At 36.6% G+C, this 24,478-nt stretch overlaps 1 protein-coding gene across 1 annotated transcript in view; it reads left to right on the top strand.

Annotated features, from left to right (window-relative positions):
- LOC108717416 (vacuolar protein 8) overlaps positions 1-24,478 on the top strand; it is a 39,004-nt gene that overhangs the window by 5,769 nt on the left and 8,757 nt on the right. The window contains exons 2-10 of the mRNA XM_041564523.1: positions 6,024-6,143; positions 7,241-7,360; positions 10,278-10,397; positions 14,946-15,068; positions 15,564-15,646; positions 18,023-18,148; positions 20,016-20,061; positions 22,339-22,472; positions 23,284-23,412. Coding sequence (XP_041420457.1) covers positions 6,024-6,143; positions 7,241-7,360; positions 10,278-10,397; positions 14,946-15,068; positions 15,564-15,646; positions 18,023-18,148; positions 20,016-20,061; positions 22,339-22,472; positions 23,284-23,412 — 1,001 coding nt within the window. The remainder of the gene's footprint in view (positions 1-6,023; positions 6,144-7,240; positions 7,361-10,277; positions 10,398-14,945; positions 15,069-15,563; positions 15,647-18,022; positions 18,149-20,015; positions 20,062-22,338; positions 22,473-23,283; positions 23,413-24,478) is intronic.

Genomic DNA, 24,478 nt, shown 5'->3' with positions numbered 1-24,478 from the left:
CACTTGTATACATTTCAGTACAATCATAGCATACTATTCCCCAGCATACACACACACAGTCAAACTTTTGTGATTTTACATACAATCAATATCCTAATATCCTAAAGATGAATGTCCTGCCTAGACTTTTAAATATTTCAAACATTCCCACATTGGGGCCGGGATGGGACCGGTGGCGTTTAAAGCGATATTGACACAAGAAATAAAACTCTTTTTTACATCTATCATAATATTGCCTTTGAAAGCTACTTATAACTTTGCCATAAAGTATTTGCACAATGCTTTTACATTACTTGTCTGATGCCCCATGTTCCTGTATGAGGGGGCTGCCATATTTGTGCACCAGGAGTCCGTTAGCATTAGAAACTTTAAAGGAGAACCAAACTCTAAAAATAAATATGGCTAACAATGCTATATTTTATATACTGAACTTATTGCTCCATCCTAAAGCTTCAATAGCAGCAATGATCCAGGACTTCAAACCGGTCATAGGGGGTCACCATCTTGGAAAGTGTCTGTGACACTCACATGCTCAGTAGGCTCTGAGCAGTTGTTAAGAAGTTAAGCTTAGGAGTCGTCACAAGTTATCCAACAGAAAATGAGATTGGTCTGTAATATAAGATGATGCTATAAGGCTGATTATTAAATTATGATGCTAGTTGCACTTGTTTCTGTGCTGCCATGTAGTAATTACATGGCAGCACAGATTAATTACTAATCAGCCGTATATTGTGACATTTATATTCTATGTGTACTGTATATTGTGAGTGGGCCCCTAAGCTCAGTAAGTGACAGCAGCACAGAGCATGTGCAGTGAATAAGCAGAAAAAGAAGATGGGGAGCTCCTGGGGCATCTTTGGAGACACAGATCTTTACTGCTAAAGGGCTGCGGTTGTCTTGGGCTGATAAGAAGCCAAAAACATAATGTACAACATTTCTAGCTACTTCTTTAGTTAAGATTTTGTTCTTCTTTATCTGACAGGCTTAAATGGGACAGTCAGGTTTAGAAACTTCAACTAACAATAACTTACATAAAAAACCTCTCGGCAAAAAATGATCAACGTGACCTATAGGTAACTTTTAGGGGCCAATCCATTAACTTCGAGTGAAGGGTTCGAAGTAAAAAAACTTTGAATTTCGAAGTGTTTTTTGGGCTACTTCGACCATCGAATGGGCTACTTCGACCTTCGACTACGATTTCGAATCTAACTATTCGAATTAAAAATCGTTCGACTATTCGACCATTCGATAGTCGAAGTACTGTCTCTTTAAGAAAAAACTTCGACCCCCTAGTTCGCCACCTAAAAGCTACCGAACCCAATGTTAGCCTATGTAGAAGGTCCCCATAGGCTTGGCTACGTTTTTTTGGTCTAAGGATAATCCTTCGATCGTTGGATTAAAATCCTTCGAATCGTTCGATTCGAAGGATTTAATCGTTCGATCGCAGTTTTTGCGCAAAATCCTTCGACTTCGATATTCGAAGTCGAAGGATTTTAATTCCCAGTCGAATATCGAGGGTTAATTAACCCTCGATATTCGAACCTTGATGCATCGGCCCCTTAATGTACATTCATAATTTAAAAAGTCGCTTTTAGTTTCGGTATCACTTTAACGGTTAAAAGGGGCCCAGCCGTGCTGAGCTTTCTGGGTCTCCTTTGAGTTGCCGAACAGCAATCACCATGGGGTTATTCTCTTCCTGCTTCTTCTTTCTGCTCACTGCTGAGCATGCGCAGTGGAGTGAAAAGCTGAACTTGAATAAAAAAGCCTGCTATTTTGTTCTACTATGCATTTGTCTGCCCCTGGAAAGTGCTGCTTGCTGGCAGATAGTTTTCTGCTGAAAGGAGCACCAATCCAGGGTGTCGGGTAAGTGCCTAACTTTTGGCACCCCAAGCATAGGTGGATTTTCCTTAAAGGGGTTGTTCACCTTCCAAACACTTCAGTTGTTTTTAGATTGTTCCACAGAAATAAAGACTTTTTTCAATTACCGTATATACTCGAGTATAAGACGAGTTTTTCATCCCCCAAAATATGCTGAAAACTCTACCTCGGCCAAGAATAGTCGCCGGCGTCCAAGAATATTTTCCAAGAATATTCGCCGGCATCCAAGAATGGTTGCCGGCATCCAAAAACGAGACGCTGGCACCTCCAATGGGAGCAGAAACCCTCAATCTTTTGATTGAAACTTACCAGAAGCTGCTGCATTTCTCACCCTCGGCTTATACTCGAGTCAATAAGCTTTCCCAGTTGGAGGTAAAATTAGGTACCTTGGCTTATACTCAGGACGGCTTATACTCGAGTATATACGGTACTTCCCATTATTTATTTTTTACTATTTTTCCAAACTCAAAGTTTAAAGTTGAATATTCGTGTCTCTGGTGTTTCAGTCTGGCAGCTCAGTAATTCAGGTGCAATTTTGCAACATTTAGGGGCAGATTTACATAGGGTCGAATATCAAGAGTTAATTAACCCTCGATATTCAACTGCCGAGTGTAAATCCTTCGCATTCGAATATCGAAGTAGAAGGATTTAGCGCTATTCCTACGATTGAAAAATTGAAGGAATAATGATTTAAAAAATTTTAATCCATCGATCAAAGGATATTCCTTGGATCAGAAAATTGTTAGGAAGCCTTTGGGGACCTTCCCCATAGGCTAACATTGGCCTCGGTAGGTTTTAGGTGGCGAACTAGGGGGTCGAAGTATTTTTTAAAGAGACAGTACTTTGACTATCGAATGGTCGAATAGTCGAACGATTTTTACTTCGAATCGTTCGATTTGAAGTCAAAGTCGTAGTTGAAGGTCGAAGCCATATTCGACCATTCGAAATTCGAAGTATTTTTTCTTCTATTCCTTCACTTGAGCTAAGTAAATGGGCCCCTTAGTTGATACATTTCTCAGCAGCATCTCTGGAGTATTAACAACTATTGTATCAATTCTAACAGCTGCCTGTAATGAAACCCAGAGATTCTGCTCAGCAGGGACAAAGATAAGAACTGTATCAAATAAATGAATCCATTTAGAACAATTTACAGGGTCGGCGACCCCCCTCCCAGAGCTGCTTCAGAAGGTGAAAAATGACACTTTACACTTCAATATTAGAAAACGGTCACACATAGAGAATAGAAAGTTGTTGGAAAAAGTCTTATTTATGGTGATCTATCTGAAAACAACTAGTTGTTTGAAGGTGAACCACCCCTTTAAGGCTTGGGGAGGCTAAACCTCCCCAAACCTGTTTGCCTAAAAAATCTAAATTCAAAGAAAAAAAATAAAAGAACTCTGACCAATGTGTCTATTTGAGCTAGTATTGGGGAGGGGAAGAGGGGTGCTGCTGAATAATGTCTTTAGAAAACAAATCCCTTCCTGGTAACTCCAGTGATGTCATCATGATCATTTGCACTGAATATCTCAGGAGATTTCAGATGGGAAAGTTTAAGAGCTGATGTTTGCTGAGCCCAGTTAGTTAGGGAATAGGTGAGACTGAGCTTTACCCAGGATGGTTGACTTCTTTCAACTGCTTTCCATCTTTTACTTTTTATTATTTTCCCAAAATTGAAGTTTAATGTTCATGCCTCTGGTGTCTCAGTCTGACAGCTCAGTGATTCAGGAGCAGATTCTGAACTGTTAAATTTGCTGCATTTAGTTGATACAATTAGTTAAAACATTTCTTAGCAGTATATGTACGGAAAGCATTTTACGATATCCTCAGGGGAAATTGCTCTGAGGGCTGAGGATGGTGAGCGTTTGAGGACTGAGCCACATGGGGGTAGATTGCAACAGCATATGTGGGAAGCAAGGAGGTTTGACTGCAGCCTCTTGGGATAAGTGAATATAGTAAGAGGCGAGTCTGCATACTTCCTTGTTAGGAGATCTGCATTATACTTTCTATGTATAAGATCTTCTATAAATGACACATCATTCCTTGTGTTTAATGTGCAAGTAGACCAATAACATGCTTTAATGTTAAACAACCCAATGGTTAGTCCTGATTTCCAGTAATGTGGATGAACTGAACTTTTTTATAATTTTGATAATAAGAGAGTGCTATGGATATTATTTTCAAAACAGTCTGGGCTTTGTTCATGTCAAGTGAAAAATGACTTTGTACTTAACCATGCAGTGTGTGATCAGTAAGTAGAGCTTAAGTCAGCCCATGTATGGGACAGATTTCAGTTGTAGATACAAATCCACCATTTGTGCTCAGAATTACAACTTTTGCCAGTGCTTATACTATGGGGCTGAATAACTGTTTCCCCACCAGTGGAAAATCACAGGTGAAGAAACTGTTGATGTAACATTAGACTTAGCCTACCCAAACAAAAAAATCACCCTCCTCCTATGCCCCCAAGTTAAAATTAATTTATTTTTCTAACTTGACTACCCCATTATGCCAGTAAATCTCTGTATACTAAGTCACCCATAATTACTTAATCTAGTTGTGAAGCTTTTTCTTTTTGTAGTGGGCTTCATTCATGGACCACATCCTTTGTCAGTCACTGACTTGATTTGAGCTGAGAGACATCTGTGCATTAATCTGTGTATTAATAAAATTTTAAAATGGGGGATGTTAGTCTTGGCTCTAATAGTATTTATTTTCTTTAAACACAGCGTATATTTTTTAAATGCTTTATTCTTTATGCCTATTAACTACATTGCTTCTGAGTTCAGCCACTTATGGGGGTCCTTAAAGGAGAAAGAAGTGGGCTAGTAATATTGTACATTATGTTTGTACTTCTGTACCAGCCCAAGGCAACCAAAGCCCTTTAGAAGGGAGGTTTTTGCCTCCAAAGATGCCCCAGTAGCTCCTGGTCTTCTTTTCTGTTGATTCGCAGCACATGCTGTGTGCTGCTGTCAGTTACTGAGCTTAGGGACTGACTCGAAATATACAGTACACATAGACTAGATACAATATACAATATACAATATAAGGCAGATTAGTAATTAATACCGACAGTTACTACATGTCAGCATAAAAATGAGTGCAACTAGCATCAGAATTTAATATTAATCAGCCCTGATAATTTGCGACAACCTCTAAGCTTAGCTTCTCAACAGCTGTTCTGAGCCCACTGAGAATGTGAGTGCCGCAGACACTTTTCAAGATGGTAACCCCCTGTGACAAGTTTGAAGTCCTGGATCATTGCTGCTATTGAGAAGTTAAAACTTTAGACTGGTGCAATAAATTCAATATATAAAATATGGCATTTTTAGCAATATTTATTTTTAGGGGTTAGTTCTCTTCTAATGCTCTTACATTACCTTCTTAAGGGAACAAATTTAGAGTAGTAATGATTTACTATTATTTTAAATGACAACCATTCTATTGTTATGCAGGGAAGTTCTAATCATAAAGGGATTCTGTTATGGGAAAACATATTTTTTTTTTTCAAAATGCATCTGTAAATAGCACTCCTCCAGCAGAATCATGCACTGAAATCCATTTTTCAAAAGAGTTGCTGTAAACACATTCTCCTGACAGTCAGAAAACCCACACATACCTATAACTGCCCTAACCCATATACTTCTCCCAAAGGTCCAAAAAAAACCTTCCAATTCTAATATTAACAATTCCCATATTCAACAACAGGGGCTTCTATCTCTTCACTACACAGATCTTTCCTTTGGATTCATGTTTAAGATTTGTTGTTTGTGCAAGTTTTTTGTCCCATGAATGCTCTGGCAAATGTGCACAAACTGATAATCTTAATTCATAAGTAATAGTATTATTCAGAGAAGTGCATGCCACTTTATGGATTTATAACTTTTACTCATGTGGCATTTTGTTCCTGTGTATAATTATATTTATTACATTGATTATTTTCTAACTTGTAGTTAGTTAGTTATTATTAGTGGTAGTAGTATCATTATTATTAGTATTATTATTGTGATCATCATCATCATGATTATTTCCCCACAATTTTTAATGTGTTTTACTATACTGCTCTGCATATACAAGTGATGCTAAATAAATAAAGATATGCATACATACATTCCTTAATCTATTAGCATCTTAAATATTGTTTGAAGGACTGGGGGAGAGACAGCTAAGCAAAGAAACACTGGATGCCCTAAGGATCTTGGCTTTTTCTGAAAATGCCGATCTACAACAATCTGCAGCTCTCTATTATCTACATATGAGCCAGCACAGTAAGTACAACCTTTGATATACAGTATGTAGTAGAATTAATCCAGACAACTGGACAATGGAGTTTTTCTTGAAAAGTTTCACTACTCATCCAAAAAAAGCTGCCTTTTTTTTCTTGGTGAGCTCTAATTCCACAGTTTTAATAAATCTGCTAATAATACTAATCAATATATAGGAGATAACTATTACTGAATTACCATGTTAAAGGAGAAGAAAAGGTAATAATTAAGTTAAGTGCCCATTGATTGTCGTGGTTCTTGACTCCACAATAATGGCTTTTTAAAAAGCTGTACTGAAAATCGCAGGAGGTAAAAGATACCACAAAGCATTCAGGATTTGTGTAATTTTAGAGGTTTTTTTTACTTTAATAAACTCACATGAAAAAACTCAAATATTTGCATATTTATAAAAAGTAATAAATAAAATTATGGGGAAAAAAACAATATGTCTATAATTTGTGAGTTTACAAGCTCAAAACAGTTGAACAATTACTTTTAAATTTAAATTTTGCCCAGGACAGCTCCCATTGACTTCTACATGACTTTGCAAGCTTTTAAATGCCAAAGTTTTACATTAAGGTTTTTCAAGTTTTTTTTAGCCTAATAACTACTTGTATGACTTATCTGTGACTTCAGTAAGTGACCATGTAAGTGCCAAGGACAGATATATAAAATCAATTCTATAGGCTTACAGAGTAGTAGTTCTACTGAAGGCAGGCTACAATGAGTTGGAGTTGAGCTCATACACTACAATATGTGAAGTACTTTCTCTAGTTATCACTGAACTCATGTAGAGAGTTACACAACTTCTAAATTCAACCTTTTGAATTGGATATCTTCCATCTAGGTACCCCTCCTTGCAGGCACGAGCCAGACCATCAGTGGCACGATGGTGACATGCAGGTGTTTTGCGTACATATCGTAGTACTGAGAGACAGCAATGTATACTTTATATTAAGTTATTTCTCATGAAAATAAATAACTAAATGTATGTGAAGACCTGACCAAAGTAATTTCTTATTATACATCTAAATGTGCACAACTTTAAAAAGCTTTTGTTTTAAAAGACCTTGACATATTGGTTTCATTTCTGTTTCTAGTGACTGCCAAGCTGCCACCTGAATTTTTGGAGCCATATCAAGCTTTGCTGCAGTCCAGTGATTTAGAAGTTCAGCAGATGTCTTCCTTGTCACTCGTGAACTTTTTGCTTGAGGGATATTGTAAGTGTTACAATTCTTCGTATGAGTTGAATACATATACAGTATGTGAGGGTATTCCTTTAATAGAGTCACATACCAACCTGTAGAACTTGCTAATATCATTAAATCTTTTATTAATATAATTAGAGAAGACATTTTGTACAATACTTATTTTTTTGTATAATCTTTCAACTTCCTATGTAATGAGCAATAAAAAAATGTTTTGAAAGCTTTTCACCCTCTAAAACTATCATTATTTCTGAACTGCATGGGGGACTTTCTAATTTAGAGTGTAGGTGAAAATGAGAAATGGAAGTGTCTCTTCACTTTCCCATAGGAAGTGGTCATAGCTTACGCGGAACTCTGTTTTATATTGGAAAATAACTCCCATGGTCCTCCCTGTGTGTCTTCATTCCCAGCTTGCCCATATCTGTCAGCTGGAAGGAAGCTAAGCACTGCACACTGTGTTAAGCACAGGTTTGTTACAGTTAAAATGGTAAGCATGGGTTGGACGGGCATGATGGCTGTTCCATAGCAAAGCTAAAAGAACAGATTTGCCTTTTTGGATAAATATTTTGGGGTGGACAGTTCTGAACTTGATTTATGGAGTAAGCTGTCCCCCAGAGCATTCCAAGGGTGCCACTCTAAGAAGGATACTATATGAGAAACTGTTGTTTATCTGGCACTAGATGGTAGACTGAGTGGACAGATTTTTAGGAGGGGCTGCTGAAAACCCAATGTTGTGGTACACATTGATATGAATGACAAAGTCAAAGGAGTGGGAAGTTTTTTTTAGAAGTGATTTTCACAAATCACTTCTAAAAAAGGGGTATAAGGAGTTTTGAGTATTTTCTGAGGAACACAGGTAAGATAAGGTTCTGGTCATAATAAGGGATAATATGTATAGAGTGGTGGAGGAGGATATATATGACAGGGAGGATTAGAAGTTATATATAAAAAATATATTAAAAAAAAATGCATGTTAACAAGAACCGTAGCTGATAAAATGAGAGAGCTGAACTTAATTTCACTGTCAAAAAAATAAAATGTCATTAGCATTTCTGAAACATGTCTAAATGAGTCACAGAACGGAGCAAAAAGGAAATAGAAAAGGAAGGCGTATGTATGTATGTATGTATCTGAAAACCTGTATATAAAAAAAAATTAATTGTGGAGGAGAATGAAAGGGCTAAATCCTTATAGGCTGATTTTTTCACAATTGTAAGTTAGCAGTACATCTGCTCACAAGCTACTGGTTGGAGATCACTGATGTAGAGAGTGATGTTCTAAGACAATTTGCAGTTAATTACATTTTTTATTCTTTGTGGTTTTTGCATTATATAGCCTTTAATTCAGCAGTTCTCTGCAATTTTGCATTGTCTGCAATCTGATTGCTATGGTCCAAACTACCCTAGCAACGATGCACGGATTTGAATTTGAGACTGGAATATGAATAGGGGAGGGCTTGAATAGAAACATAAGTAATAAAAAGTGGCAATAACAATACATTTGTAGCCTTACAGAGCATTTGTTATTTAGATGGGGTCAGTGACCCCATTGAAAGCTGGAAAGAGTCAGAAGTGAAATAATAAAAAATAAATAATGATGGCCATTTAAAAGATTTCTTAGTACTGGCCATTCGAAAACATACTTAAGGCTAACCTAAATGTGAACCATCCCTTTAAAATGATAACTTCACTATGTGAGGTTCTCATCTTAAAACACAGAACATAAAAAGGTCTCCGTTATGAGGGAAAATAGACCAAGTTTGGATTGTTTACATTGGAGGAGAGGTGCTTAAACGGAGATAGGATGACTACTCTATGTATAAAATATACAAGGGGACCATAAATAAACATTTTAATGTGCTACAGTATTTAACACTAGAACCTTCCAGTCAACTTCATCATTTAGATTAGAAGAAAAGAGGTTCAATACTTAATATTGCAAGTGCTGTGAAGTTCTGTTTCAGATACATATGGATATATAACAGATTTAGGATTGCAACCCAACTTCTTAATTGCTTTACTGTATTTAATCTCATGGCATATATGATGTTCCAGTTCACCAGAACCATTTTTCATGACCCCCATTCTTTGTATAATGGAGGATGGCAGTATTGACTGTGTAAGGAAGGATTGTCTAACCTCTTCTTCAGAATCCTTCAGAATGGTGTTTTATTATTTGTTATTTTAATTTATTATGACTTTGTTGCTTTTATATAATACCAGTTCTGCAGTCACTGTGTCCCAGTTAATGAGAATATGGAGTGTAGGTCTTTTAAGAGAATAGTTTATTTTCTTCTTCTAAAATGTAATTTGATCCATATTTTTGTGTTTCATTTTTAAAATTAAACTTTTATTTTGTCATGTGCATATTATTGAACATGTATGGTTTATATATATTGTATACTCATTAAATGTGTCTTTTTAAAAACAAATTACTGTAAAAAATCAGATACTAATGTAACAAGCTCATGCTCCAACTGGCTGCCTGTGGCAAGGGTGTTTCTGGCTAAATTACCAGCTGAGGAAGCAGACCCTGTGCCTCCCCTCCATCAGACTGATTGGGAAGGGTGGTTGTCACCATTGCTAGTTTAGAACGCAATCCATACCATAATCCAGCCCTTCTACATTTTTTTTGCCTTTGCATCAAACTAAAGCATAGGGCACCTATGGGTTTATACAATAGTTTGACCTTTGGGCCAAAGGAGGGATCGCTGGCAAGACCCCTTAGCCTTGATAGTTGGTATTTTTTAGCCTGCCCAATCGATAATTGAGATTGCCTCAATCAGATAATGCTTACAGGGTGCATTGTTTGGCCCATTAACTTAACTTTTTGCCTAATAACTTCTAATAGTTAACTTTATGCAATGTTGTTGTTGGATCCTGACTTTCATAAAATATAGTACTAACTTTATTTTTTACACTCGTTGCAGTGAACAAAGAGCTTGTTGTACAGGTGGGACTACTGGAACCAGTTCTGGAACTACTGGAGTCAGGAGACTCTGCTGTTCAATGTAATTCATGTGCTTGCATTATGATGCTTGCAGTCTCTGGTAAGCCTTCTACAGTCACACATAAATATTACTTTGTTGCAAGCACAAACTGGTTTTGTGGAAATCCACCAAAATTTAAGGCTTTTTTGCCTTCCTCTGGATCAATTAGCAGCTAGGCAGGTTACCAGAGGTTATATAAAAAAACTTGATGATGTGTGTCTTTTTGAACCTAACTCGCTATATTACAATGCAGGTTTTTAGCTATTAAGATATTAAGTAAGGGCTGTAGTTATGATGGGCTTCTGTAAAAATGTATTTTCTTGCTAATTAAAACATGTTTTTTGGAGACAATAATGCTTGAAAGGTAATGTCACAAAATCTAATCTTGTTATAGTTGCAAAATAAAAGAAACAATCTTACAGATTAATGTAATAAAATTGGCTTAGGTTGCACCTGGTCGTGTAACCTATAGCAACAAATCAGATATTTAATGGGTTACCAGGTTAGGTGCAAATGATTATATTACAGTATATTCTCAACTAAAAAACACATGAATGATATTATAATATAATATTATGCCTTTCACTGCCAGTAGGAATTTCCATGAAGGAAGGAGAATTTTAATTTACCTAGGAAGACAAATTATATAAAATTATATTATATAAAATCAAATACAGAAACAATTTAAAAAAAAATCATAATATAGTGAAACATGGACATATTTTTTGTTTTGTGCAAAGAATTGCACATTTTATCTCTCATTTGTTAATCACAACCATAGCTGAGGATGGGTCAGGTAACTTTTGCCAAAGGCATTATGCAAATCTGTACTTGTGTCTAAAGTCACTCCTTTGTGTCTAAAGCCATTGCTGTTTGCATTTGTGGATTTTGATGCCAGCATGTTCAGCTTAATTGTGCACAGTGTTAGTTCCAGGCTTCTCACAGCAGCATGGATCAGGATCAGCTGATGCAGGAAAACCCTGGAGCTACTGCCACCTCAAAGATGGCGGTAGCTCCATGGTTCCCATAGTGGCCTTCATCAATTGATGCAGTGTATTTGCACTTGATTGTCAACAGAATTGTGGCCAAAGAACAGGCCCAATCGCAGCATGTAATATGCCACCTTCTGGCTGAAATTAAACTGGAATTGTGGGAGAATATGTGGCATTGTGGGTACAAAACATGGAGACTTGCACCTGAAATAGCATTGTGTACACTGCACTAACACCATTCATAAATGAGTCCTCAAATATTTTGTTAGATAATGCAGAAGTCTGCTAACCTCAACCCTTGCACTTTTCAACATCTTCTAACCCACATGTTAGTAAGTACTGAAGAATGCCCTGTATGTTTCAGGGCATTCTTCAGTACTTTCATCACCAACATCTCATTCCAAACAAAGGGTATTAATATGAAGTTGCTCCTCCCTTTGCTGATTTAACGACTGCTTGGAAGGTTTTCACAAGATTTTGGAACATGTAGGATTAACTTCCATTCAGCCAGTGCCATTACTAGATGTTACTGGGTCCCACAGCAAAATAAATTTAGGACCCCATAATATTGGTAAGTTTAACGATTCTACCAATATATTGAAATTGCTTTTTAATTAGGGCCTTAATGGGCCTTCTACACACCTGGGCCTGTTTCCTCTATTTTTACATCCCTGGATTCAGCCACAAGAGCATTAGTGAGGTTGGGCACTGATGTTGGTGATTAGGCCTTGCACCCAGTCAACATTTCAAATAATCCCATGGGTGTTTAGTTAGGTTAAAGTCAGGGATTTTTACAGAGCAATCAAATTCAATTTGTACATGGTGACATTATGTGCTGAAACAGAAAATAACTTTCCACGAACTGTTGCCACAAAGTAGGGAGAACGGGATTGTCAAGAATGTCATTGTACATAGACTTAAAGGAACACTAACATCAAAAAATTAAAGTATTTTATAGTATTAAAAATATAATGCAGTGTTGCCCTGCACTAGTAAAACTGCTGTGCTTGCTTTAGAAGCACTACTATAGTTTATATAAACCAGCTGCTGTAGGGGCAGCTGTTCAGCCATTGCTAAATAGCAGCTTGTTTAAATGAACTATAGTAGTGTTTCTGAAGCAAACAGATCAGTTTTACCAGTGCAGGGCAACAGTACATGATATTTTCCTTACTTTAAAACACTTTTTTTTGGTCCCTTTAAGGCTTGCTTTTAGTACAACCAAACTATTAATGCAATCAAAGTATTGCCAACAAGTGTATTGGTAAAGGACACAAAAAGTAAGTTCAACCTCAAAAACATATTTTGTAAAGTACACAATCCGTCAAATCCAAAATGAGTAAACTCTTCATTTTCATTTTATGGGTTACAAACTTTCATTGGCTAGCAAAGTCATTATACATTCAGCTGCAGCCCCATTGAATTTAAAGCAATAGTAGACACACACACACACACACATATATACACACTTTATATAATGTTATCTATAGGTCATGATGATCATGTTTCACCAATAACTTTGCTTTTGTAAGTATTTGTTGCTTGAAGTTCCTATTAAGTAGATATCACAGTCAATTATTCATTTAGTAACTGGTGGGCTAATGTCCCAAATTCATTGAAAAATGTCAATATTGGGTTAAATTAAACACAATTTGATTGAAGTGCAGAAAACGGCACCTTCCCAAAGATATTCCTTTGACTAAAGAAAAAGGGAGACTGAGATGTACTGAGAATACATGTGTAACGCTAATCTGGGCTATCCAGACCACAAGGAGTTAATGTCCAGCTAAATGGTAATGAGCATGGGATACATTGGACTCACACATCAGGCTACAGCTACTGTACATAAAAATAGATTGATTGGACGCCAGGAGGTTCTTTTGGTAAAATAAAAGATGGGATTTATTAGCATCAGCAATGACCACAGGTTTACTCACGCAGGAGATGAGGCAGATGTAGCATATTACAGAGAAGGGAGGATAGCAGAAGATGATACAGCACAATGAAGACTGTCACTCCCATAAGGCATAGTAGTCAAGTGTACATCAATTCCCAGAAGATCGATATACCTCTGTGGGGATTGGGATCACCAGTTGAGTAGTTAGGGAGACAAAGTCTAAAGCCTAACACCCTATCCACTGAGTCCCTGCACTAAAGGCAAAAAAAAAAAAGAAGCCTTTGGGAAGCTACTCCCTGCTACTATCCTTGATAGAGCACACAGCTGCTCATGCTATATAAAGCTGTCTATCTCACTTTCCTAGAGAGTCTATTAAAGATCTGCTCTAATGATAGCAAACCTCGTTCACAGGGTGACCTGGTCCCTGACTTAATCACCAAAGGTACAGGTCCCTTTGGGGCGGTGGCTTTACTGGGGCCTTGGTGATCCCAGGCTCAATGGGAAACACCTAGCTGGAAGGACACACAGAGCCAAATAGGAAGAGGCCACTCCTTTCCAACACTATATGGGAGTGTGGCAGGAAGTGGTCATTACACCTTTGGCCAATAACTAATGGTGTACTGTAACAAAGGAGTACAGAAGGAAGTAAGGGAAGTAAGTAGGGATGTAACTCTATAAGGGCATAGCAATCCTATTGGTCCCTACACATGTGCTAGTATTAGAACAAACAAATAGCTTGTAAGGTTTAAGGCTTAAGGTTGTAAGGTTTGTGCATGCTTGTGCTTCCTGCAGGTTCTTCTTTAACCATCTTAACAATTAAAAAGAGAGAAGGAGAGTTCAGAAAAAAACAGGGGGTGGAACGTTATGCTAGAAGCATTGGCATTTTAACAAATACTGTACCTGATGCTGTTTTATGTATATAAGCACTCTGCCTTCAGTCTTATGACTATATGATCATGGAAATCCTCTGAGAGTTCCAATTTTCCTATATTTTTACAATTATTCATATAAATTGAGCTTGTATAATTTTGTAAAGAATAAGGAGGCTGAATTATTGAAATTTATGCTAACAAAAAATAGAACTTATTGTAAATTCCAAAAGTCTCTCAGGTCACCTGAATATCCTTAAAGTGATATTCAAAGAATCATGTCAGTATGTTTTAAAATGAAACACTCTGAGGGGCTGATTTATAAACCCTGGGCAAATTTGCACCTGGGCAGTAACCTATAGCAACCAATCAGTGATTATTTTTTTTCAGCTGCAGGTTGAGCACTGAAAGCAATCATCATCATCCATGGTTGCCATGGGTTACTGCCCAGATGCAAATTTGCCCAGTGTTTATAAATGACCCCCAATGTTTTCTGTTTCAAAAATAATTCATCCCTTTCCACATCCATGAAGGATGTGCTCTGCTTAGTAGAAGTACTATTTGGATATGTACCCCAGTGTATGAAAGCAACACAGCCTCTTGCCTTGTCTTTTTATAAACAACATGTAATTTAATTGACAAAGATTCCACACTGAGCACTGGGGAATAAACAAATTCCTTGCAGATAAAGTAGTGCCCTAGCTGAAATAAAGGCGAGGAACCCTGCACAGCAAGGCAGTAGTGCTAAACATTGCAGTGCTGCCTTCCCCTTCTACAAATCAAATCATGGTAGGAAACAACTTTGTACAAAAGAGCCCTTGCCATCTAATATCTCTATCATACTGTTTTGCAGAATCCAACCGGGAGGCTATAGGAACTGCTGGAGGAATCAGGCCATTGCTCACTTTAGCGAAGTCCTATGATCCTAGAGTGCAGCAAAACGCTGTTGGTGCTATTTTGAACTTGACTCGATCAGGTAATTTTGCATAAATAATATTACATTAATTAAATAAAATCCAAAAAATAAATACAATGCAAATCAACTTGTATAACATTTTATTTTTCAATCAAGTCTGATTTACAATATACAGGTATGGGATCCGTTATCCGGAAACCAGTTATCCAGAAAGCTCAGAATTACAGAATGGCTGTCTCCCATAGACTCCATTTTATCCAAATAATCCACATTTTCTAAAAATAATTTCCTTTTTCTCTGTAATAGTAAAAGAATACCTTGTACTTGATCCAAACTAAGGTATAATTCATCCTTATTGGAAGCAGAACCAGCCTATTGGGCTTATTTAATAATTACATGATTTTCTACTAAACTTAAGGTATGAAGATACAAATTACAGAAAGGTCCATTATCCGGAAATCCCCAGATCCCAAGCATTCAGGATAACCGGTCCCATACCTATATTATGCTTTGGGTACTTTTTAATATGAAGAAAATTGTAATATACTTTTACAGAAAATATCAAGAATATTCTTTGCAGTCAGGGAGCCCTGCCAGTGCTGACTCTTCTTCTGCAGTCTGCTGACTCTGATATCCAGGTATGGAGAACTGATTGTTTAAATCTTCAGGATGTTTTTGAGGCTAAAGAGAGGTACCTTCTATTTTAGTGCTATAATTCTAGTGCTGTATAGAACCAATTGTCACCAGGGGCGCTCAAGCCATTGGGCAAGTTGAGAAACTAGTGGCAGTACCCTTCAGGCTCTTCTTGCTCTACTGTATATTTGTGCTAGGTGCTGCTGCTGCCCTCTTCCTGCCTCCTGTTTTTGTGCAGTTGTGTTCATTGACACAGTGGAAATCTGGAGCTACTGATACCTCCAGTTTTAAAGCCAGTTACGTTCTATAAAAAAGAATTTTCTTGTATTAAACTGGGATGGGGTTTCTTATCAGAATGGCCATTTCTCAATGTATCAAGTCAAACTACCAATATCTTAAAAACAAACAGAAAAACAGAGGGGGTGATTTTCCATAGCATAAAAGCAACAACTCGTATTTATTATTAAAATCAAAATGCATTTACAATGATAGAACAGCATATCTTATAATTTCAGGCAATATTATAAAACATGTTGTTTGTAATTCTATCATTGTAAATGCAATTTGATTTTAATAATAAATACGAGTTGTCAGGGGCGATCCTGGCCCCTCTGCCGCCTGAGGCAACAGCAGTTGCTGCTGCACCCTCTCCCCTGGAAATTCACTCTTAAAGTACCAGGAGCAGCATTTTTGCCGCCCCTGGTACCTAGTGGGGCGCTGCCACCTGAGGCGACAGCCTCAACTCGCCTCATTGGCGAAGCACCCCTGCGAGTTGTTGCTTTTATGCTATGGAAAAGCACCCCCTCTGTTTTTCTGTTTGTTTTTAAGGTATTGGTAGTTTGACTTGCTACATTGAGGAATGGCCATTCTGATAAGGAACCCCAGTTTTAATACAAGAGACTGCTTAAACCTGGTCAAAACATATTGGGGGTAATTTATAAACTTTGCGCAGGGCAGACTGGTTCGCACAGGGAATATATTTGACCTGCATGTGGCTATATTTATAAAGCTGGTTAAGGGTGTGCAAACAGACTTGTGAATTTTTTTTGTACTGCGAATGTCCATAAGAGCTTTTTAAATTTAGCAAAAATCGCGAGCACTCTGCATTTGCGTTACGGCACGGCTGTGGCAAAGCAGTTTTCACAAGTTGTGAATTTAATTACTTTCAATGCTATTTTAGCGCACAATCACCTTGCACAGTGCCTGCACTCAAGTAAACATCCATCTCATTTGCGAGTCATTTTTAAATATTTTTTCCGCAATGCGAAATTCAAAAAAAAAATTTAAAGAAGGGTACAGCAGTGCAATATTTTATAATAGTTTATAATTTTTAAAATATGCACAGTGCGAACTTTATAAATGACCCCCAATATGATGAAAATTGTTGTTTTTGTTGAGAAGAGGCATTTGCAAGAATAAATGATTACTAGTATGTTAGAAACATTATGGACCAATAGATATAGGTTGCCATTAGTTTCAAGTACATTCTGTTGCAAAATTATCTCCAATACATTTTTTTTTTTACACAAAATGAATTTCTTCATGGTTACATATATAATTGTAGCTGTAAACACTAGCATAAAAGACAAAAGCCAAATTTTTTTTTTGTCAAGAATGAGAACTAATGCAAATTTGAGCGCAAAAGGTTATTCGCAAACAAACTACATTCTGTATATGTAAGGCAGCAATTTGCAATGTTCCTTACAGAATAATTATACAGGTATGGGATCCATTATCCAGAAGCCCTTTATACAGAAAGCGCTGAATTGCAGAAAGGCTTTCTCCCTTAGACTCAATTGTATCCAAATAATGCAATTTAAAAAAAAATTTTTTTTTTCTCTGTAATAATTAATCCTTATTGGAAACAAAACCAGACTATTGAATTTATTTAATGTTTACATGATTTTCTCTTAAATGTATGGTATGGAGATCGAACTTAAGGAAAGATTTGTTATCCAGAAAACCCCAGGTCCCAAGCATGCCCCACACCAGTGTTAGAAACATCTTGTTAATGACTGGTAGGATCTGCATAGTTTGGAACTAGGAACCTTGTATTTATCGGCTGACGTTCCTCCTGGTTGATTATAACTGGAGTCGTCCAGCCATCAAAGGATTAATTATTGGAATTGCACTTATTAAAAAGGAAAATTTTTTTAGTCCGTAACTTAGTTGTGTAAACAGATGAAAAATAACCGTTCAAAATGTCTGCTGTGAAGTGTAGAGGATGTAAACATTGACAGTGACACATTAATGGCAATTACATTTAGTTTGTTTGTGTCAGCATAGGAGTCAGACAGACTCAACTATCATCACTCATCGTTAATCAGGCCCCAGAAGTTCAAGCTTATAGCTTTGTTTTATAAGAGTTTTTTTCTATGCAGTTCTACAGCTGTGCCTCCTTGAGTAACATTGCTACAAACACAGACCACCATAAAGATATGCTGGAAATTGGTGACAAATTTCTTCTCCGAATGCTTGTCTCTCTGATGTCTTCATCTGTTCAAAAGGTAATTAATGAATAAATAATTATTTCATACATTTATTATATGTCCTACCTTCAAGTGGGAAAACCAAAATTAATTTAGATGGTTGAACTATTGTATAAGGAAATGTCGTAAATAATGGAGCATTATTACCTTTGTGTTCTATGAGAGTTAAATAAAAATGGCTCGTACTGGACCTATATACTATATTATTAATGTTTTATTTAAAATGAAAAGAATATGTATTTGGCTAAAGTCAAAGATAATTGTATATTTACATGTTAAAATATTAAATATACTACCTAACTTTTACACCAACTTTTTTACAATTAGTGGTCCTTTAGTTCTTACCTTTTATGTGTTCCACTCCTGGCTTGCCCCATATCCCACCACTCAGATTTCAACTACTTTGTTTCCCTTCTGTTCTCCTTATTCTTCAGGCTGGCACTATTTAATAGCAGAGTTAGCTAGGTAGCATACTGATGGTAGTGAAAAAAAGAGCATTTTTAAATAAAACTGTATGTTAGTGTTAGTCTCCAAGTGTTAAGGCTGTATGCAACCTGAAAAGAATTTGGATGATGATGATGATGTCTTCTGAAAGTTAGACAAGTATAACACTTTAATGCATGTACAGCAGGCTGTATCAGTTATAATTAAATACACTGAGGTTGTCAATACTGTACACTCTCAGGTTTTCTTGGTATCTGGTTCGGTGTATCCTTGTTGTATCAGCATCTGCTTGGACATAGAAAAAGGTCAAGGACAATAAGCCAGAATAGGACTGGACTCCGCTGTGGTAGCAGCCACTGATACTGTCATCTCCATATACACATCATAATGCTTTGTATAGACGATTGGAGAAGGGGTAGAGCCCATTGCTCCATTTTTAAACAGAAGCCTAGGTGAGTGGCATGATCACAACCACTTGTAGCTGCATAAAAGTAGTTTTAATTGTTTTGCACAGGATAAAATGTTAAGGACTGCAACACTGTAGAACGGGTTTTCACAGTGCGGTCTGTGTAGTTGTGGAATTCTCTCCTTGTAATTATTGTTCTCAGATACATTAGATATCTTCAAGAAAGGGTTGGATGCCTTATTATAAATGAAAATTAACTATCTTACAAAGTTAACAGGCTTACTGAAAATACTGTAGCCCTTAGTACAAGGTTGATCCAGGGACCTTGTGCAGAGTGCAGTTTTGGGCTCAATCCTTAAGAAAGATATTAAAGAGCTGGAGAGAGTCCAGACAATGAAATTAAACTGGTTAAAGGGATGGAAGTTTTAAATTATGAGGGTAGACTGTTGGGGCTGTTCCCTCTGGAAAAAAGATACTTGTGAGGGGACATGATTACTCTTTAAAAGTTCTGTACATTAGAGGGCGTTCTAGATAGCAGGGAATCTTTTTTCCCCCATAAAAGAATCACCACACCAGAGGCCACCCCTTTACAATACATAAACAGAAAATTAATTTGAAGCAACGTAGGTGGTTCTTCACAGTGAGGGCAGTGCCTGCCTGCCAGATGTTTTTGTGCTTGCTGATTCTGTTAATGCCTTTAAGAGTGGCTTGGATGATTTCTTGGACAAGCATAATATCCAAAGCTATAGTGATACTAAAATCTACAATTAGTAGATATTGGTGAATATTGTTTATGTGAATGTATGCACTGTATGTGCACTGGGGTTCATTTGGAGGGGTTGAACTTGATGGACTTTTTTTTAACTCAACTTAACTATGTAAATGTGTAACTATTATAAATAGATTATAATATTGCTGACTTAATGGAATAGTACATGGACATATTATTGTTGTGTGTAAATATTATTGTATGTGTCTTAATGCTACCACATAAATAATAAAACATTTTTATGTTGTGTTTTTCCCCTTGATCAGGTATCAAGCCAAGCATGCCTTTGTTTGAATAACCTAGCTTCAAATGGTAAGAAACCTTTAAATCTTCATTTGCATATATATATATGTATATATATATATATATATATATATATATATATATATATATATATATATATATATATATATTTATTTATATAAACAAGCGTCTTTCATGCCAGCATGGTTTTATGAGTAATAGATCTTGCCAGACTAACTTAATGTCTTTTTATGAGAATGTAAGTAGAGACCTCGATTCTGGGATGGCAGTGGATGTGATTTACTTAGACTTTGCTAAAGCATTTGATACAGTGCCACACAAAAGGTTACTGGTTAAATTAAGGAATGTTGGCCTGGAACATAGTATTTGTACCTGGATAGAGAACTGGCTAAAAGATAGACTACAAAGAGTGGTGGTAAATGGAACATTTCTTATTGGACCAGTGTTGTTAGTGGAGTACCGCAGGGCTCTGTACTAGGTCCCTTGCTTTTCAACTTGTTTATTAATGACCTGGAGGTGGGCATTGAAAGTACTGTTTCTATTTTTGCAGATGATACTAACTTGTGCAGAACTATAGGTTCCATGCAGGATGCTGCCACTTTGCAGAGTAATTTGTCTAAACTGGAAAACTGGGCAGCAAACTGGAAAATGAGGTTCAATGTTGATAAATGCAAGGTTATGCACTTTGGCAAAAATAATATAAATGCAAGTTATACACTAAATGGCAGTGTGTTGGGAGTTTCCTTAAATGAGAAGGATCTAGGGGTCTTTGTAGATAACACGTTGTCTAATTCTGGGCAGTGTCATTCTGTGGCTACTAAAGCAAATAAAGTTCTGTCTTGCATAAAAAAGGGCATTAACTCAAGGGATGAAAACATAATTATGCCTCTTTATAGGTCCCTGGTAAGGCCTCATCTGGAGTATGCAGTTCAATTTTGGACTCCAGTCCTTAAGAGGGATATAAATGAGCTGGAGAGAGTGCAGAGACGTGCAACTAAATTGGTTAGAGGGACGGAAGACTTAAATTATGAGGGTAGACTGTCAAGGTTGGGGTTGTTTTCTCTGGAAAAAAGGCGCTTGCGAGGGGACATGATTACACTTTACAAGTACATTAGAGGACATTATAGACAAATGGCAGGGGACCTTTTTACCCATAAAGTGGATCACCGTACCAGAAGCCACCCCTTTAGACTAGAAGAAAAGAACTTTCATTTGAAGCAACGTAGGGGGTTCTTCACAGTCAGGACAGTGAGGTTGTGGAATGCACTGCCGGGTGATGTTGTGATGGCTGATTCAGTTAATGCCTTTAAGAATGGCTTGGATGATTTTTTGGACAGACATAATATCAAAGGCTATTCTGATACTAAGCTCTATAGTTAGTATAGGTATGGGTATATAGAATTTAATTAAAAGTAGGGATGGGTGTATGTATGGATGCTGGGTTTTCATTTGGAGGGGTTGAACTTGATGGACTTTGTCTTTTTTCAACCCAATTTAACTATGTAACTATGTAACTATGTAACTATATTGTAACAAAATAATGATTATTCTTATTTCCGCTAATCAGTGTATTTACAGTGTGTTTAAAATTACAGTTTAGTTTAAAATATACTTTGCAAGTGTTGCAAGGTAACAGGTAAGTGACTAGAATGATTTGGGGCTCCCCTAGTCATTTTTAACTTTTCCTTCTCTTTTAATATGAATATTTTCAGCAGGGTTCCTCATGCTGTATACACTATGTAACCATTGTTGATCTTCTCCGTATCTTGGGTTCAGGTGTTAACACTTGGGGGGTTATTTATTAAATCCAATTTTTTTCTGGTCGGACTTTTAAATTGAAAAAACTAATTTTTCGGAGGAAAAAAAATAGAATTTTTTATGATTTATTAACTCCATGCTGACATGCTGAGTTCATGTAGAAGTTAATGGCAGATGTCCCGTTGACATTTTGAAGATATTCTGATCTGCGCTGGGTTTCGTTCAATAATCTGAAGATATTGTGGTTTCGGGCAGCGAATCTAAAAAAAAGTTTAAGGTTTCGGGCGTCAAATTCGAAAAAATCGCACAATTCGGATTTTTTCATTATTTTATTGAGTCTTTTCCTGCACAAGAAAGTTTTGTCAAAATGTATTGATAAATAGGGGGAAAAGTCAGTGCGGATTTGGCCAGAGTGGTTTTCAGTAAATAGTGAGAACATTTCGGATTTTGATAAATAACCCCCTTGTGTAGAGGTTTAGGTCACTAAATTCAAATCTATTGCAATATTATTATCACCTTGCCTTCTGCAGTTTCTAAACTAAATAAGGCTTCATTTTTCATTCCTAGCTGAAGTTCGTGATCATCTTCAGACCCTGGATGTTATACCTCTGCTACTAAGCTTGCTTATCGCAAACAGTAAAGATGTCCGACAGGCTTCTATTACACTTCTCTGCACTATGACCCATCCTCCAGCAAACATGGTAAATGTGTACAATAATTTCTAAGTTAGTTTAAAGGAAATGTAAAACTTTAAAATTAATTAATCAAAGGGGCGCATTTACTAACAATCGAATTGCAATTTTTTTGACAAGACATTTGTGGTTTTCCTATATTTCTAAAAAGCTCTGAAAATACAACATTTATTAAATGTAAAAACCATGAAAGCCTTCAATGCCAAACTTCTCCAAGTAAAATTTTTTTTTTTTTAAGAAGTTGTCTGAAAAACTCTTTAGATCTAAAATTTTTTTAGAGGTTTTCGTATTTTTCAGCTCAACATTCACTGCTTTTTTCATTCATACTTTTTATATTCAGATCTTTTAATACATTCAATGACAATGGTGGTTTTAGAGTTTGTGAGTTTAGTTGAGGTTTCCAAAACCTCTAAACCACTAAAATCCAACCTGTAATAAATAAACCTCCACAAGTGAGTGATATTTTAAGCGTTTTTGTTGTTTACTTTTTTAAGACTCCAATATATTAAGAAAATTGCATACTGCTGATATAATGAAATTTGTAACAACGGTGCCACCTGCTAGCTATTTTTCGACTGTGCTACAGTAAGAAAGTGTCCTAAGAAAGAAAGAAAGAGGACTATTCTGGCATTGCTCTGCACAGGAGACATGAGAAAAATTATCTGAGTTTTTTGATGGATTTATAAAGAGAGCAAAATAAGAACAGTTCTTTCTTCTGTCACTTTCTCCCATGCCGGAACACAGTTGAAAAACTGAACAGAACACCAGCCTGTTCTTGTTGGACAGATATCTAGACATACAGAATACCTTTTTCCTCCAGGATGCTGTGTTGTGTAAGGAACTGCTTACTCATCTAGTAGTGCTGATGCAGACAGAGAGGACAAATCCAGTGGTTGTGGTTCATGCTGCCTGCACTATACAGAATTTAAGCCAGTCCGAGAACATAGAGGTAAGCTATGGAATTCTGTCTCTGAAATTGTATTACCTGCAGACACATTCGATTGTGTATAAAAGACTGGATGCCTTTTAAAAGTGAGGAAATACTTATGGTATTAGGATACATTTGGTATTTGGCCTCGCCAGGCTTTCTGTACTTTGGTATGATACCTCAATAAATTAAATGCTGCACAGCAGCAGCCACAAGGGCATCCATTCATATTTGAACAAAGGCCATTTCATCTTAATATTCGGAAAGGATTTCCTACAGTAAGAACTGTATAGTTGTGGAATTCTCTCCCTGAATTGTTGTAGTTGTTGTAGTTGTAGTGACAGATATATTACGCAGATTCAAGAAGGGGTTGAATGGCTTTTAGCAAGTGTGAGAATACAGGGTTATTAAAAATAACTCTTGGTATAAGGTTGATCCAAGAACTGGTCCTATTGCCATCTTGGAGTCAGAAAGGAATTTTTTTTATCCTCTGATACAAATTAGAGAGGCTTTTGGATAGACTAGCAGTTTAGCAGGTATATAAACATAAATTGTTGAACTTGATGGACGTGTATTTTTTCAGGCTAAATTACTTTGTTACTATACCAGTGAACAATAGCAAAGGCAAAAGGGGGATACTATTTTTAGACACTTGAAAAGATACCAAGTTACTGAAATTAACTTAGTGCAAAGTTGATCCAGGGAGGCTTCAGTTTTTTTCCCCATCTTCCGCTTTATAAACTAGCAGTTAGGCACTTTACTAAGCAAAAGTGTTGAACTTGGTGGACTGGTTTGTTTTTTTCAGTGTCATCTACTATGTTGCAAAATGTTTACAACTGTGAGGCAAAATAAAATTGTGTCCTTTAGATCAGCTAGAAGTAAATAAAATAACTTGATAGGTACTTTATCTCACTATTAAATTGTTTCTATACAGCCCTTTACATTTTTGTAGATATGCTATTTGTTGTTTCTGAATGAGCTGGACCATAGAACTGTTTAAAAAAATTCATTAATACCATACACTTCATATAAAAGTTCACACATCACTATTGATTAAAAAAGATCAATTGACTGTTCTTGATTTGCA

This window comes from Xenopus laevis, chromosome 5S (genome assembly GCF_017654675.1).
Source record: "Xenopus laevis strain J_2021 chromosome 5S, Xenopus_laevis_v10.1, whole genome shotgun sequence".
NCBI lineage: Eukaryota > Metazoa > Chordata > Amphibia > Anura > Pipidae > Xenopus > Xenopus laevis.
This window is presented reverse-complemented; position numbering and strand designations above follow the sequence as displayed.